A 15,658-nucleotide genomic window follows, 5' to 3' on the forward strand; every position below is an offset into this window, starting at 1 on the left:
TACTCTCTCTCTCTATGACACTTGAACTTTACTCTGTCACTGTTTATCTCTTTCAGCAATCGCTCTCTCTCCCTTTTTTTCTCTCTCTGCTGATCCTCTCTCTGCACTCCTCATTTCCTGTTAACCTTGGTGCCTAATCTAACAAGCCCCATGTCATTACTTGATCAACCCCTCTAAGAGGCATAAGTTGGATTTGGGACTGAGAGTGCAGCGCATCTCACTCTTCCACCCCCTCCCCGTCAGTCTCTATCACTCCACTCCTCATTCATGCTCACCGTCTCTCTGCCATCTTTCCTTCTCCAAAAAAAACAAAAACAAAACAGAATGGAGATCTTGCCCTCAGCCTATGCTTGTCCTGGGGTTCATGGGTAAGGGTTTTCATACATTCTCATACATATTCTATTACAGCCATAAGCAGTAGAGAAGCTTTAAAGGAAAAAAATCAACCCGATATGTAAGAAAGCTATAGGATTATGTTTCAGAAACCATCCAAATAAAAAATGCTTAGCAAGTGTCAAACCAGGTGATAATCCCACTCAACCTGAAACATTCACATGGCCTTGTACATTGTTGATTAAATCATCAGAAAATGTGGATAAACTCTCCAGGAAAAGCAGGTCGTAGTATATCGTCACTGTAATCATATGTAATAATGAACAGCAATAATAAGGGTTGAATTTGTTCTTTAAATCTCTGTAGTATGTGTGTTGTGTTAGATCTAGTTATCCTATTGCATCCACTCATCTTTTCATTGTGGGCTATATTTAGTAGTAGCCTATTCTGTCCTCTTCAAAGCTGGTTAGTGTGCACTAAATATTTTTGACAGTCTTTTTGGACCAAAGGTCATAATCACTATTTAGAGTTCATAGTAGGTCTTAAATGATTTGTTGATCACTCAATCCATAGAAACTCATAATTCAAAGGGATAGTGTGAAATTTAAAAAACTGGCAAGGAAGAGGCGAGGAGGAGGCAGTTAGGTTAGCCACTGGTTGGCAGGCAGAAACTGCTGGCCTGGTTCTGTCATAACAAAATTCACCGACCAGCGCCTCTAACGTTCTAGCTCACTAAATCACTTTGCTAAACCTAATCTTCTTTGTCAAATTCGTACAAAACCACAACATGATCTTTTTGTAAGGATCAAATATACGAGACATGTTGATTTGTCAGCTTTAGAGGTGCTGCTGGGAAGATTTTTGTAATCGCTGTACAGAGCCAAGCTAGCTATTTCCACCTGTTTCTAGTCCTTCCAAGCTACGCTAACTGGCTGCTAACTGTATCTTAATTTACCGTACATAAGAGTTATCGATTTTCTCATCTAACTAACTCATGGCAAGAGAGTGAATAAGCCTATTTTTCAATAACAAATGCTAAAACATTATTTAATCATAATTTGAGGATTTGCTGAATTTCTCAGTTCTGTATCATTTTAACTATATCTTTGTGCTCAGACCATTTGTCTGAACAAACAAGTAATTTAAAAAGCATCTTTATTAGTGTAATCATTAGTTCCAGCACAGCAACAGTTAGAAACAGTTTACAATATATATCAGTGGCACTTAAATGGAAGCAATGACTGAATACAGTACATAAATAGAATAGTGAATGAATAGACAGATGTGTCTCCTGTACAGTCCTGTTTTAGTTTCTTAAGTGCACATTGTGTCCACTAGAATGCAGATTTTAGGAGTATTGTAGTTTTTTTTTAATCTATCTTTACCCATTAGACCTGCAAGATGAAATTAATTTTAAAGAGTAAATTGCGGTGTGGATTTGCATTAGTTTCCTCATATCCTTTGTTTTAAAATGGGTCTTCTTGACACATAGAGAATGCGTACGTGTGTTTTTACATTAATTATGAAAACTAATCCACTCATGCTTGGCCCATGTCACATGAGGAGGCAAACTATGAGCTTCATATAGAAATGCTGCTGATTAATGCTTATATGTCAAGGCTTTGACAAATGCTGCTTATTGACCTTGCAGTGATGGTAGGGTAATATGAGTAACGCTGTCTTGACATGAGGCAGCACATACTGAAACCCCAGCTCTGCTGCTGCTGCTGCTGCTGCTGGGATCTGATCACTGTGCGGGCTTGAAATCACACCAAACTAAGAGTCAGCTGATGTTCTGCTAATCTGTCACAATTGGGTTGGGTTCTTCACAGCTGGTTTTCAAGCCCAGGGATTAAATGACCAGAGAGGGACAGGTGCATATCACACTAATGCCACTGTTTTATTTGGCACCCACTTTTGTTTTGATTTCTGAGGCATGATTTTAATAGTCTGGTTAAAAGGTTAACAATAAAGCTATGATTTGTTAACGAATGTCAGCTATCTTACTTTGAATTTTAATTATTTTAGTGTAGGTGATATGCATATTTAATTGAAAAATTTGTAGACCAACACAGTCAGGTAGTGCTTGATTACAGTTAACAATTTCTGACTTTTTCATCCATTTACACTTTTAGTTCACCACAATCTAATGTTAGTGACAAATTTACTGTAGTTCTACTGTGGCAGGGGTTTGTGTGCACCTACCTACATTAATCACCCTCCTGGTGGTGCAGAAGCATATGGTGCAGACAAAACTCACCCAGCTGTTTGGATAAAATGATTATTAAGGATTTTCTAGTCTCATGCATTAATATGCTGCTTGCTGGCATAATGTGAACCTTGACTTTTCATCTGTGACGATGTGGATGAGTCCCTGGGTTGTATTACTTTTCTCTTTGTGGGAATTGACTCGGTGCAGAGTGCTGCAGGCAAGCACATATGCTTATAAGACCTCCAAACAACAATTTGGGAGGGTGATTCTACAAAAGAGATGCACACCCACTCTCTTTTCCTTACGATCCCCACGAAAGCAAAAAACACATTTGATGAAGAAACGTGACGTCTAAGATTGGATTTCGGAGGATTTGTTGTGATAAGTCCTTCATAAAGCTTGTTTATTTTTTTATAGCCTATGTTTACAACAACACAGCATTTTAAAGCCAGATGTGTAGAGAGGAACAGATTGTGATGAATGGAAATACACAGTTGTGAAAGCACTGAGATGGATGCACACACATTTACTGCTATGTCATGACCTTGGTGTGGGAAAATATTTAGACAAAAATTGCTGACAGACATCGTTATGTAGAAAGACTGCAGAGCTGTCTGCTGGGGGATTGCATGAATGCCAAACTATAATACTGTAGATATTTTAGAAGGGCCAATACGGGATTAGATTCTGCATTAAGGGTGGGAATCTGTAACTAATGATTCAACACTACCATGATATGTTACACACAATAAAGGTATAGTGATATAATAATGTCTTGTGTACTACAGAATCAATTATCTATAAATGAAGAGAAAATACACCCCTATAATTACAAAATCATTTGTCAATAAGGAATCAGTGTATTTGTTTACTGCATTATGTAATGCATTCTGTCACAAAACTTTAGTCCATAGCTTTTTTAAAAAACACACTATCATGCAGAAATATACAAATAAAAATGTCAAACTGTCTCAGAAAGCAGAAATATCTAAGGAAACACTTATAATAGTAGGAATGTCTATCAATTTCTGATGTCAAATGATGGTATGGTTTCCTTTATCTATGAGAGAAATTTCTATACAGCTCATTTTTGCATTACATTGTATTATGACGTTCTTTGACAGTAAGTGCTCTTACTTAATGTCAACGTGTATAGTAGTCTTGGATAGTTGTACAATGCCCAAATCACATAAATATATGGTTGTGGCGTGTGTGCAACTGTGTGATTGTTTTGCAGACGAGAGACACGGAACCCTCCGGCTGAGCAACCTCACTAAAAGCATGTCAGGGAAGTACATCTGCCGAGCCAGCAACACTGCCGGATCAGACACCTGCTCCATTAACCTGGAGGTTATCACTTGTGCGTACACATTAAAACCTTTTTGTTCCACTGCACGCCAGCGTTTCAACACTGTTTTTAAATAACAGCTGTGATGCTCATTGAGTGTAAATACTGATCTGACATCTGTTTTCCAGCTTCCAATGCAGGCATGATTGCAGCAGCTACACTGGGGTTGATAGTGGGACTGGTGGCCATGGTGCTTTTCCTCATATTCATACTGAGGAGGAGAGGGGACACTGAGGAGGAGATAGCCAACGAGATCAAGTGAGAGTTTCACATATCATATTCATATCGCATAGTTGCACAATATTGAATAATGAATTCTAAAGTAGTGTATTGCGCACTTTTAATTTAAATATACTGCTATATACACAAAAGTGCAATAACTTGTGGTTTGCAAACACTTTAAACAAATAAGGTGCTTTTTACCAGCAGTTTTTCCTTTACACAGTAACAGTGAAATATTTCTTGTAAATCTCATATTAAACATTAATGTAATCAAATCAAATATAAAACCAAAGCTATATATATAAGTGAACCTAGAATATTTTCAATGGAAGTCTATATATTATATATATATATATATATATATATATATATCTGGCAAATGCCAAGCCAAATTACGTATCCTCGTTCTCCCGATCGTTCTTTTTCATCGTGGAAGACCAAATGCAGGAAAGGTCCCAGGCCAAGCAGTTTCTGTTTATCAGGTAAACAGAAATACGCCTTTAACCTCACAGGTGCTCCCCACAAAAGCCCTTATCTACAGTCTTTGTCTGTGCACCCAAAAGGGCTCTTACACAGGCAGTAACAATAGAATTGAATGCATTTCAATTGTTGTTCAAAGAGTAAGATCTTGTGTTTAACCATTAACCAGCTGTTATCGCACTCTCTACAAAGCCATTAAACTCCATTGACAAAAACAGTAATTTTAATGTTACCACTGCCAGGTTATTACGTGATTTAAGCTTTTAAAGCTTTTTGTGTGACTTTGGTGTTCAAAAGATTAGTTCGGATCTGAACTAACTTAAGCTGTTGTGGGGGGCACTTGTGAGGTTGAAGGCTTGTTTCTGTTTGCCTGATAAATGGGAACAGCATGGCCTGGGAGGTTTCCTGCATTCGGTCTTCCACGATTAAAGATAATAAGGATAAATTACTTCATCAAAAGAACGGTACTGGATATGGTTCCCAGTATTTTGGCTCATACATGTATTTGCTGGTGTGTTTGTAATCTCTTCATTGCTCCAAATAGCTGACACTAGATTTTTTTGCTGATTTGCTCATAGTGTCACATTTGTTACATCCATACAGATTAATCGCATCGAAAACACAAGATGGCGCCAGTGCCTTAATATCAGATTTCATTCCATATATTCAGACGGACAAACTTCATATATATACATACAGTGGGTACGGAAAGTATTCAGACCCCTTTAAATTTTTCACTCTTTGTTTCATTGCAGCCATTTTCCAAAAATCAAAAAAGTTCATTTTATTTCTCAGTAATGTACACTCAGCACCCCATCTTGACAGAAAAAAACAGAAATGTAGAAATTTTTGCAAATTTATTAAAAAAGAAAAACTGAAATATCACATGGTCGCAAGTATTCAGACCCTTTGCTCAGTTTTAGTAGAAGCACCCTTTTGATCTAATACAGCCATGAGTCGTTTTGGGAAAGATGCAACAAGTTTTTCACATCTGGATTTGGGTATCCTCTGCCATTCCTCCTTGCAGATCCTCTCCAGTTCTGTCAGGTTGGATGGTAAACGTTGGTGGACAGCCATTTCAGGTCTCTCCAGAGATGCTCAATTGGGTTTAAGTCAGGGCTCTGGCTGGGCCATTCAAGAACAGCCACGGAGTTGTTGTGAAGCCACTCCTTCGTTATTTTAGCGGTGTGCTTAGGGTCATTGTCTTGTTGGAAGGTAAACCTTCGGCCCAGTCTGAGGTCCAGAGCACTCTGGAAAAGGTTTTCGTCCAGGATATCCCTGTACTTGGCCGCATTCATCTTTCCCTCGATTGCAACCAGTCGTCCTGTCCCTGCAGCTGAAAAACACCCCCACAGCATGATGCTGCCACCACCATGCTTCACTGTTGAGACTGTATTGGACAGGTGATGAGCAGTGCCTGGTTTTCTCCACACATACCGCTTAGAATTAAGGCCAAAAAGTTCTATCTTGGTCTCATCAGACCAGAGGATCTTATTTATCACCATCTTGGAGTCCTTCAGGTGTTTTTTAGCAAACTCCATGCGGGCTTTCATGTGTCTTGCACTGAGGAGAGGCTTCCGTCGGGCCACTCTGCCATAAAGCCCCGACTGGTGGATTGCTGCAGTGATGGTTGACTTACAACTTTCTCCCATCTCCCGACTGCATCTCTGGAGCTCAGCCACAGTGACCTTTGGGTTCTTCTTTACCTCTCTCACCAAGGCTCTTCTCCCCCGATAGCTCAGTTTGGCCGGACGGCCAGCTCTAGGAAGGGTTCTGGTCGTCCCAAACGTCTTCCATTTGAGGATTATGGAGGCCACTGTGCTCTTAGGAACCTTAAGTGCAGCAGAAATTTTTTTGTAACCTTGGCCAGATCTGTGCCTTGCCACAATTCTGTCTCTGAGCTCTTCAGGCAGTTCCTTTGACCTCATGATTCTCATTTGCTCTGACATGCACTGTGAGCTGTAAGGTCTTATATAGACAGGTGTGTGGCTTTCCTAATCAAGTCCAATCAGTATAATCAAACACAGCTGGACTCAAATGAAGGTGTAAACCATCTCAAGATGATCAGAAGAAATAGACAGCACCTGAGTTAAATAGAGTGTCACGGCAAAGGGTCTGAATACTTATGACCATGTGATATTTCAGTTTTTCTTTAATAAATTTGCAAAAATTTCTACATTTCTGTTTTTTTCTGTCAAGATGGGGTGCTGAGTGTACATTACTGAGAAATAAAATGAACTTTTTTCATTTTTGGAAAATGGCTGCAATGAAACAAAGAGTCAAAAATTTAAAGGGGTCTGAATACTTTCCGTACCCACTGTATTCTTTCCTAAATGGCATGCCATAATATATATATATATTGATAGATATAGATAGAAATATAGATAGATGGATATGATTAAAACCAGCAATAATATAATGAGATAAAATCAAACGTCATAATAATACTTATGAATGACATCAGCCGACACTAGAAAAGACTTAGCAAGTAATAATTTCACCTAATTCCTTTTTTGACAATGTTAATTTTTTTCTCTCTGCTTCCTTCTGCCATAGGGAGGATGCTCAGGCACCAAAGCGAGTGTCATGGGCAAAGAGCAACACCGGTTCAGACATCGTATCCAAGAACGGCACACTGTCCTCCATAGCCACCAGTCCTCGCCCCAGAGAACCCCACCAGCCGAACTTCCGTTACCCATACTCCCCCATGTCAGCTTCAGACACGGGCTCGGTGATCAACGCCTACCAGCTGCGACCTGGAGAAGCCAACACGCTACAGGGACTTCCTGGTTACAACATCGGAGGCACCCCATCGCGTAAACACAAACGACCTCCCAGTACAAACGGGGGCCCTCCGCAGCTTCTAAGGAGCCCTGCAGTTACCGTCCCCAACAGGACTGAGGGGGCTCAGCCTCAGGTGCCACCTCCGCTCACTGTGTCCCCACAAATGAGCTCCTCCACTCTGACACGCATGGGAGCCATTGCTGTCATGGTGCCTGCACAAAGCCAAGCTGGTTCACTGGTGTAGCCAGCAAAAACCTTTGATGGGAAAATTAAAAAGGACAGCGGTTATGGATGGAGAGAAAGTATGCCTTGAAACAGAAAAGCACTTTCTCCATAAAGACCTAAGAGGTTGTGAGAAGAAAATGTCTCTCAGTTTATTTGTGCTTGATTTGCACAAGTTCTCTTCAGTTTGTTCATTTTAGTTTCTTTTTGTATGCCGACTTCTGGTTCAATAAAGAGAAATATATTTTTATTCACACTCTAATAATGTCATCCTCAAAATGATCCAACAGTGTTAAGATTTTTAGGCAGTATAGGCCTACATTATTCCATTATTCCAGAGAGTTGTGTTAATTTAATGCAGTGTGTCTGGAGACTGTAAATCATAATGAACAGTTCAGTTCACTTAGTTTTGCAGTTATTACAAAATATGGCTTGGCTACATTTGAATGAGATTTTTTATATATATATATATATAAAAAATCTCTCTCATATCAATTTCCCCTATAACTGGCTGTGTAAGGATCACTATTCAGACACTTCTCTCAGGCTAACTGCACTAGTTCAGAGCAAAATCACAATTCAGGTATTTCAAACTTAATATTTATCTTAATGTCTCGCTTTATTTTACCCACATTTACATTGTGTTCACATAAAGGTTGTTTCTTTTAACAATGTCAGTATGGTTTCATGACACTGATGTCTACTGAGAGAACATACTTAATGAGTATATTGCCTGCTATGGTAGATGGAATGTAACCAAAATAGTGAGTTCAACATTGAAGTTTATGGTTTCTGACTATTTTGTTCAAAGGTGCTTGGTATAACATGATTTAATTACTGTAAACATATTAGGCCATTAGTTGGGGTGAGTGGGGCTGTTGGTCTTTATTTCTTTTTCTTGTAAGTATACTTAACTCTGCAAGTTTGTGGCAGTGACGTTGCTGAAATACAGTATGTAGCACTTTTAATGCAGTTTTGATTGTTGACCTTTTTTTTAATAAAGTGTTCTGGAGTGTTTGATTTTAGCATGACTGACTTATCACTTCACCTATAAACACACATTACTCATGCAAACAATTTAAATAAAATGTGAATAATTATTCCGAGTTAGTGTAACAAAAAGGCTAATTCCTTTAATGAAAGTTGAGATTTTATTCGGAGTGATCAGCAAATATTATTTGCAAAGTGATATTTCAATACCTAACCCACAGTACACAACTTAAATATTTTTATCTCGTGTAGTACACTGTACACTTGGTTTTACTGTAGCTTTTTACATACTACGTAATGTAAGTATACAGTAACCATAAAGATAAAAAATAGGGATGCACTGATCCAATACTGATATCGGCCCAATACTGACTGAAATAGCTGGATCTGGAATTGGTGACAAGGGGGGCGATCAATTCAATTACGGGGCATAGTATGCCATGCTCCAACAGTGCGGTGGTAGACCCAAATATTTTGCTAGGCTAGCTAACATAGCATTTTGTTTTACAAATTTGTAAAAGTTGTTTAAGTAAAGACTGCTGTTGACTTACACATAAAAGAATGATTCCCGGTCTTTTCCTACAATACAGCTCATTTTACACTGGTATTGGATCAGTATCCGGCATCGGCCAACACCCAAAGCCCAGGTACTGGTATTGGGGCTGAAAAAGTCAGAGCAGTGCATCCCTAATAAATACCATCTCAAAAGGCCACTTTCTGAGACTGCATGGGATATTCAATAGAACAACCTAACCGTTTTACTACCAATGAAATTGGTGTTAAATCCTTTAAAGCAATAGGAAAAAATTTATCAAAACTATTTATCTAAAACTATTTTCACAAATGAGTGAAACTGTTGTGACATGCAGCTTTTTATAGGAATACTAAAAACTCTATATCCACACTAGCAGCTTTGCAGGAAACAAACGGTTTTGGATGAAAAATCAAAACAAAATGTAAATATTTTATTTTCATTTATGGAGGAGCGCCAGGAAAAAAATTCTATGTAGTTACCAAAAGTAAGACAGTTTTTAGCTGTGCTAGCAGCATGGCTCTAGTGATGTGGGTCTGTCGGTTCACCACTTTGATCCAGAGCGAAATATCTCTATCTATTGGATGATTTGCCATAAAATGTATATACATTTGTGGTCAAGGTGGATAAATCCTGATGACTTTGATGAGCCTCTGATTTTTCCTCTAGAGCCACCATTATGTTCACCTCTTTGGCTTTTAGTGAAATTATTCAAATCGGACAGACTGTGGGGATTTGTTCCACATGTTCATTTCCCTCTCAGGCTGAGTTGTACTTTTGGTGATCCCTTCCCTTTTCCTCCAGCACCATCATCAGTTCATAATTTAAGTTTTTGTTTTTTATGATTAAAAACCTGCAGACTAATGATATTCCCATCAGCCTCACCTGTAATTTGTGTTTGTGTTAATTAGCCAATGTTGTTAACAGGCTAAACATGGTAAAAAAAAGTATACCTGGTAACCATCATGTTAGCATCGTCATTGTGAGCATGTTAGCACGTTGTCGTTTATCTCAAAGCACTGCTGTGCTTAAGTACGCCCTACAGAGCAGCTAGTATGCTGTAGACTCTTAAGTCTTGTTCCCATGTACCGTGGCGAGGACATCACTCGGGCTCACCTGAACGTTGTCAAATTTTGCAGACATTATCAGAATTCATCAGTTGCTTACTGTATTTAAATAAACCTTACATTCACCTGTGCACTGAGCTGAATGCTAATGTTGGTATGTAATATGCTACTAATAGCTTTTTAACATTAATCTCAAAATATAGCATGAAATTCAGTAAATACATTTAGAAGAAGTGTTGAAATTTGACCTGCAGGTGGCGCTACATGAAAAGTTGGGGTTGCCAATGTCATTTGGATTAATCCTCTTTAAATCATGAATGCACCTTTTCTTGTAAATCTGTGCAATTGTTACAAAGATATTTCACTCTGGACCAATGTTACACAACAGACAAATGAATCAACATTGCTGTCCCTAGGACCTTGCTGCCAATGTAGTGGACAAGACCCGATGTTATACCGGAAAAACCTATGTTTTACAGACTGGGTTACCCCGAATCCTGCAATGACCTTTGTGACCTTTTGAAAACCTACAATGCAGAGGGCATTTCTGGAAACCAGTAACACAGCAACAAACCAGAGATCACGGCCATAACATATGGTCACTTGAAGTCACTTGAAGACCCAGGGAAAAAGATTTATCATGACTCCGTCAGCAGATTTCGGGAAATGATCATCCTCATCACCTCATTTGTGCCTTTAGGGGAAACATAAGAGGAATTTAAGAATAATTGTTATAAAACTTTAGCAAGAAGACCCTCTTAAATGTAAGGAAATGAATCCTATTAACATGTGATCCACAAGACATACAGAGTAAGGTCACTGTTATAAAAGCTCACCCTCTAGGATCTGATGTACTCTGATGTCCCGGACAAACTGCTGCACTGCGTAGTCTTTGAGGTAACCGTACCCACCGTGCATCTGAAGAGCCTGGTTGCAAATCTGTTGAGTAAGAACAGGTAACCATTTATAAAAATAATAATAAATTGTGAAAATGAACATTCTTAACATTACTCAGTATTACTCACATCAAAGCACTCATCTGTTGCAAAAAGCTTTGCCATGGAGCAGAGAGAAACTGCATCAGGCCGGTTCTCCTGCAGCGCTGTCGCAGCTTCACGCACCAGAAGGCGAGATGCGACCAACTTGGTGGCCATTTCTGCCAGTTTGAACTGAAGATACTACACACATAACACAGACAGGTAAAGAAGTAAGAACAAATTCAACATTACTTTTCATCATCACTGACAGGAGCAGAGGCTAAATGTTTTGGCTCTTGGTTCACTGGATTCTCAGATGAAAAGACTGAAAAATGGGGGCTTCTTACCTGGTTGTTGGAGAGTGCCTCTCCAAACTGCTTGCGTACCAGCAGATGATCCCGAGCTAGCTGTACGCAGGCATGTGCCGCCCCAAGAGAGCAGGATGCTGTGTGAGTGTTCATATTAAAAATGCTGATTAAGAAGCTGCTGATGGTTGATCTCATGTCAAGCAAATAGTAAAGAACAGTTCTTAGTCATCTGGATATGTTTCTTATGCTCTTAAAGCAAGAGTATGTAACTTTATCTAAACAACAGCCAATGTTTAAACAGTAGGTCAGAAGTAGAACAGTAGCACAACTAGAGTCATATCGTTAGTAAACAGACTTTAAAGTCAATTAGGGCTGCAACTAACAGTTAGTCTGAGGTCTGAATATATGGAATGAAATCTGACGTCATTGATGTGAAGTGTGACACTGTTAGTGAATCAGCAATCATTCCATATATTCAGACTCACAAACGTCATATTTTATATATAGTACAACAGATGGGTAACTATTTGATCGTGTTTTCCTCCTCACCAATATTAATCCTGCCTCCATTCAGGCCTTTCATGGCGATGCTGAACCCTTGTCCTTCCTCACCAAGCCGGTTGGCCACTGGAACAGCACAATCCTCAAAAATCACGGCCCTGGTTGGCTGGGAGTTCCAACCCACCTGGAGAACCGATTGAAAAACAGTTCAGTGACTATGACTTAATTCTGCCATCTAGTGGTAACCTATAAACACTAACTACAGAGCAAAATGAGTCAATCCAACACCAGTGAACTCTACCTTCTTTTCTTTTTTGCCGAAACTGAGGCCTGGGGTTCCCTTCTCTACCACCAAACATGAGATGCCCTTTGGTCCTTTTCCTCCTGTTCTGCACATCACAACATAGATGTCTGTGTCTCCTCCTCCACTGATGAAGGCCTAGAAAGTCATGAAGAGACATTGACATGTTTCTGGCTCACAGTTGTCTTTTTTATAAAGAAACTATTTACAGTTATGTAGTAAGCATAGACATTTGAAATTACCTTTGAACCATTCAAGATGTAATGGTCACCTTTCAGCTGTGCAGTGGTCAGAAGTGAAGCAGCATCACTGCCACTGCCTGAAATCAAAGATCACAGGTTAACTCTGTTGATGATCTTTAACTGACACATGTATAGGGCAACAGCATTGTTAAATTATCAATCACTTATACTAACTATTAACATATCACACAGAAACAGTATCTTTAATTTGCAATTCATTTTCTTTTACATATAAAGACTGACCTGGTTCTGTGAGACAATAGGAAGCGAACTTTTCCATTGAACAGAGATCGGGACAGAACTTCTCCCTCTGCTCAGTATTGCCAAAGGTGTCAATCATCCAGGCACACATGCTGCAAAGAGAGGAGCATACTGCAAATTTGTTGGCAAAGAAAATATACGTCATAGCTATCATCATAGTGTCTATTATGCTAGTGAGTGGTCAACATGCAATTCATGTGTCGTTCACAAGATCAAAAAAGCATTTTTAATTCAAACTAAAAAAACGGCGTCAAGTCAGTTTTCAATCGAAGAGATGCTCTTTACGTACTAAGAACCAAATAACTATTCTTTTCATCATATTTCAATTGCAGCTACATGCTATTTTTTTGCCATAAGAGGGGTTCATACTTGTGGATACTTATGTAAGCTGTGGTACTGGCACATCCTGTGGACAAGGCCTCAAAGATGACTGATGTGTCCAACCGAGAAAGACCCGACCCTCCGACATCCGGCTGAACGTAGATCCCACCAAACCCCAACTGGGCTGCCTTTCGCATCGTCTCTACTGGAAACATTTCCTATGGGGAAAAGGTTGAATTATGTTAAACTACCATAACTGTGACAAAGTGACAAATCTAGATATTAGCATCTAACCCAACAGTTGCTGGAGTGCTTCCTAATGAGCCAATAATTTCAAAATGATCGTAATAATAGTTCACTTTCAGGATGTGGACCAAATATTATGAAGCATACGTCTGCTGCTTTGGCATCGCTAACAAACAGTATACAGTATGCCTTGGTGTACACACCTTCTGGTCCCACTCCGCCATGTGTGGGGCCATTTCATTGGCTGCAAAGTCAAAGGCCACTTTTTGAAACTCCTTCTGTTCATCTGTGAGTCCACGAGAAGCTGTCAACAAAAGAGCAGAGAACATCCGAAAATGCACGGATGAGGTGATGCACAGATACAGTATGTACACTGCTGCTTTTGATATTGTTAGCTTGCCTTGCAGTAAGTTACCCTAAATTTAGATGAACCAGACACATTATTCTTCTTCAACAAGTGCTATAACTTACTAGTGCAAGGCAGCAAACCACATCTGTTAAAGAAACATGTGGCTTCAAGCAGTTTCAAGGGGTGTAACTATTAAAGTAGAGTAGGAAAGCCTCTAGACTACAGACAACTAATCATTAAGTATTAAATTATCAAATCAGGCTTGCTAAAATGACCTGACCTATCATACAACCTGTCTAGAAGAGGGGCGGTGTTAAGTAGGGGCGTTTAGCTCCTTCTGCTTCATGACTAGAAGACCATGAGGAACGAAACTAACCGATGACAGCTAAACTAGAAAGAAAATTACCATTAAAGCACCGAATGGACAATGGGTCTTTACTTGTTTTATTAACGATCAAAAGACTGCTTGTTTTGGTGTTGATGAGCTGTAAATGTGAACACAGTTAACGTTAACAAAGTCACAGTCGTCAGTTATGGTCACCGGTGCAATCAACTTATGACACACAGGTGTCATAGTAACTATATCACCATAGTATATGACACACAGCTGTCATTAAACTAAAGCAAACAGTTCTCGTTTTCTGGGACTTACGGTCGATACTTGAAGCTATTCCTCGTCTCTGGGTACTTCTGTTAAATATTAAACCATGGTTCCTGCAGATGCTGGAGGCCAGTTTGGCAATTCTTCTTCCTAGAGGTCCGACAGCCGCCATGTTTACCTCCACAGTGGTTGAGTAACCTATATCACACAGCCGCTGCTGCTTCTGGGAAATGTAGTTAGTGTGTTGTCGCTCGTTGAAGTCTGTTTTCGAGTGTGGAATGGGCTTTGTTTCCCCTTGCTGCTGTTCGGGGGAGAACACCAAAGAACAACCACTCCTGCTCCTTCTTGTTTAATGGCAGATGGAAACTATGCCTGGACTTAAAATCAGGCATGCTAGTTAGAAATTATGTCCGACTTTCACCGGCATTGCAAAACATCACCATTTCACCTGACGTTAAAACCTCGCGGGAGAAAGGCGGATGCGCCGGCGGTCGCAGTTGCTTTTCCCCGGCTGCACCAAGTTGGAACCATGGTTTCCCCCCCCCCCCAAAAAAAGGCAAAAACAACAGTTCAGGGGGGTCTTTCTTACCTTTTATTGTAAATATTTCAATACATTTCCCGTAGTCATGTCTTATATTTAAGAATCTTGAAATACGATTTTAGACACCCCTAAAATGGACCGTACCATTTCCTAACATTGACATTAGTTGAACGTCCTGTCCATCTGCATCACGCGCAGCGGCAGCTGCTCCAATCCGGTGCATCACACGCTAATGGAGACGCAGCAGGTTAATGTCAGTAGCTATCTAGCTGCTTTAATACACTTAACTTCTCTATCTTCAGAGATTCGTAATTAGCATTAGCTGAGAGCCCACCCTATTATTTCATTATCACTATGTAACGTTAATTTCATATTTTATGTAATTGTCAGCTAACACTGGGGCATGAGCAGTGAAATTGGGGATTAATTATTATAGAGATACATTTTTACATCAATATAGAGATTATTATTTCATATGAAGTCTTTTTCACAAAATACCTTTCACAATAAACATGGCATTTGTTCTGGACTTCCCAAAAAATCCCAATTCCCCAACATCAGTGTCTGACTATTGCTTTATTGGACGCATATGGAAGCGTCACAGTCAACATGAGCAAGAGGAAAGGAGATATTTGCTGAAAAATAGTAAGTTGAAACTTTAAACTAGATGAGAATGATAAATTAGAGGAATTAGAGATAATAATGCAGACCGTATTTTATGTATCAACACTGTGGGTTTGTTTTGAACGATCCTGATGGTCTGCTGTTTTGCTGGCAGTTTGCTCTAGAATACTTGGTGACCACTGACTACAAAAGCTGT

At 39.5% G+C, this 15,658-nt stretch overlaps 2 protein-coding genes across 2 annotated transcripts in view; one reads left to right on the forward strand and one right to left on the reverse strand.

The window, feature by feature from the left end:
* The window catches only part of esamb (endothelial cell adhesion molecule b), a 79,049-nt gene extending 71,198 nt beyond the window's left edge, over positions 1 to 7,851 (forward strand). Inside the window, exons 5-7 of the mRNA XM_038694081.1 lie at positions 3,783 to 3,905; positions 4,022 to 4,151; positions 7,152 to 7,851. Of these exons, the coding sequence (XP_038550009.1) occupies positions 3,783 to 3,905; positions 4,022 to 4,151; positions 7,152 to 7,623 (725 nt within the window). The 3' untranslated portion in view covers positions 7,624 to 7,851. The remainder of the gene's footprint in view (positions 1 to 3,782; positions 3,906 to 4,021; positions 4,152 to 7,151) is intronic.
* Positions 7,852 to 8,733: 882 nt separating this feature from the next.
* Positions 8,734 to 14,778, reverse strand: acad8 (acyl-CoA dehydrogenase family, member 8). Its single transcript, XM_038694082.1, has 11 exons — positions 14,349 to 14,778; positions 13,551 to 13,651; positions 13,150 to 13,319; positions 12,763 to 12,872; positions 12,520 to 12,596; positions 12,278 to 12,415; positions 12,025 to 12,160; positions 11,515 to 11,612; positions 11,216 to 11,368; positions 11,027 to 11,129; positions 8,734 to 10,884 (listed from the first exon to the last, which is right to left on the reverse strand). Exons 1-11 carry the CDS (start codon positions 14,467 to 14,469, stop codon positions 10,829 to 10,831), a joined length of 1,263 nt encoding a protein of 420 aa, XP_038550010.1. The 5' UTR covers positions 14,470 to 14,778; the 3' UTR covers positions 8,734 to 10,828.
* Positions 14,779 to 15,658: the final 880 nt, after the last annotated feature.

Source organism: Micropterus salmoides, unplaced genomic scaffold (genome assembly GCF_014851395.1).
Source record: "Micropterus salmoides isolate LMB-PRFRI ecotype aquatic unplaced genomic scaffold, ASM1485139v1 Ms_hic_scaffold_3, whole genome shotgun sequence".
Taxonomy (NCBI): Eukaryota; Metazoa; Chordata; class Actinopteri; order Centrarchiformes; family Centrarchidae; genus Micropterus; species Micropterus salmoides.